Genomic DNA, 2,151 nt, shown 5'->3' with positions numbered 1-2,151 from the left:
TGTAGTGACATAATTTGCTGTTTTTTCCTAGCGTTGTGAGGAAGAAGCTTCCATCTGGCCGTGGACAGTATCATATGAGAATGATCCCCTACCAGGATGCTGGCTTCCGTTTCCCCCTGACCAGTAACAGCAACATTGAAATGGAAATTGACCAGAGGTTGTATGTGGAGGTGCGAACAGAAGGAGTCGATGAACGGCAGATCTCCACCATCCTGGACTCTTGTTGGGCCACACCAGTCAACATCGCTAGCTACCCTGTCCGCTGGGATCTCATTAATGCAGAGTAAAGGAGCTATTGCAACTTCACCTTATCTTCACATGCTGATTTTTCGGTTCAAATTGAGAGAGAGCCCTTGAAGGCCTCTTCTTCGACGAATCTAACCCCTTCCACTGTTGACTAAAGTCTGCCTGGATAACATTGAAATTTGGCGCCTCTTTCCCTGTTTTCCAGTTTCCTAATCCAGCAGATGGTACAGTGAAGGCTGGTTCAGAACGGTATCTCTAACTGTGGCCCGATCTCATTCAGGATGTTCACTTTACCAACTTTTCATCCATCTACCTGCACTGCCAGGTCCACCTGTGCCTTCTGAAACACAACAGATCTGCTCTGCTGTAAGTACTACTGTATTTGTGGGTGTTTGTAACAGGATTATATAGATTATTGACAGGTGCATCAGCAGAAGCCTGTAATTGTGTTTTCTTGCAGCATTGCTACCCAGGTTACCACATGCGAATTAAGAGGGATGTATCCTACCATGCTGCTACAGACATCTCACTTGGACCACTAATCCTGAGACAAGATAGCCCAGGTAAAGCTCTCTTATCTTTTAATAACTGCTGTACTCTTGTAGATGACACACACAGAGCTCGATTAATATATATTATGTAACCTGGTTTGCACTTACTCTCTTGCAGATGGAAGGATGAAAACAAGCAGTGCTACAGGCCAGTTGACCTCTTTGGTGACCCTGCTAGTCAGTTTGCTGGCTGCCAAAACTCTGACCTAGAGAGATTGGAGAGGCACAAAAACAGTAAACAGATGAATATACACATATTACTCCGGAACATATTAATCAATCAGTAGTAGATAAATCAATGGGCATAGATTTTAGAATGGTCAGTAATCTTTCTCGGTTGTGATCCAATAAAAAGTGGAATGAGATACCTTTTTGTCATGTGAAGGCCTGAAAAATGTATAGATATTACAGAATAATAGGAAATATATCCTATACTTTGCTTTTTATTTGTATTCTTCCGTAAGAGGCTTTGTTTAAAGTTGTGGTAGTTTTTTCTTCGCAACATTAGAGGGCAGCACAAGATCAAATAGACATTTGGCTCTGTTTTCATGAAGTTTCCTGCCCACAGTTTTGTATTTTGACATGTTTATGAGTTGTATCCTCCAGGCTTTAGCAGTGATTTTTATTAGTCTAAAATCTATATTTTATTAGTGTTAATCATTAATAATGAAGATGTAAATGATATATGAGGTGTGATAAATTTGTGTGAAATATGAATCCTCAGCAAATCACTCAGTATACTATATTACTATATATAATATTTGGATTGTATTTCTGTAAAAATAGTAAAAACAGTAGGCAATGACAATGTGCATCATACAAAAGCTGAACTCCCTTGCCTTTGTTATACTCACTGTCTATGACTTTTACTTATTATTATTCTTATATCCTTGTACCTTATTTGTGGTGATTAATATCATTAGATATCTGTCATATAAGAACTAATTCTATAATAAAGGTTAAAAGATGAGGTGATTTCATGCATGGAGTGTGGATCTCATATTTGTACAATTCTGCCCACAAGGTGGAAAAGGATTAATCAGTATAGTAGCATTATGTACTGATACATACTGTACACGAAGGTACAAGGGAACAGGATGTGAAGTCAGGAAATAAGGGTGATTTATGTGGGAACTTAAAAATAATTTATACTGTAAGTACTTTTTAACAAGTAGGCCTACCTATTATGTTATGGAGTACAGTATGACCATTACTGAGCAACAATCTCTATTTTGGGAGGAATTTAACGAGAACTTGCAAATATTGTAAATATTTTTAAGTGCCTGGAAGCCATTATGATATGAGCATGACCATCACTGAGAGCTGCACACAGGTAAAAAAAAACAAGTGGCTG

At 38.4% G+C, this 2,151-nt stretch overlaps 1 protein-coding gene and 1 long non-coding RNA gene across 2 annotated transcripts in view; both read left to right on the top strand.

Moving 5' to 3' along the window:
* Positions 1–504: 504 nt before the first annotated feature.
* Positions 505–1,785, top strand: LOC118335241. Its single transcript, XR_004797050.1, has 3 exons — positions 505–612; positions 707–809; positions 916–1,785. It is a non-coding gene; the product is annotated as an uncharacterized LOC118335241 (long non-coding RNA).
* A 318-nt stretch (positions 1,786–2,103) lies between these two features.
* The window catches only part of LOC118333774 (alpha-tectorin-like), an 8,435-nt gene continuing 8,387 nt past the window's right edge, over positions 2,104–2,151 (top strand). The window contains exon 1 of the mRNA XM_035669564.1: positions 2,104–2,130. Within this exon, the coding sequence (XP_035525457.1) occupies positions 2,104–2,130 (27 nt within the window). The remainder of the gene's footprint in view (positions 2,131–2,151) is intronic.

The sequence above is a fragment of the Morone saxatilis genome, unplaced genomic scaffold (assembly GCF_004916995.1).
Source record: "Morone saxatilis isolate NCDOM2014 unplaced genomic scaffold, NCSU_SB_2.0 Contig1, whole genome shotgun sequence".
NCBI lineage: Eukaryota > Metazoa > Chordata > Actinopteri > Moronidae > Morone > Morone saxatilis.
The sequence above is the reverse complement of the archived record's forward strand: the minus strand, read 5'-3'. Positions and strand labels throughout refer to the sequence as shown.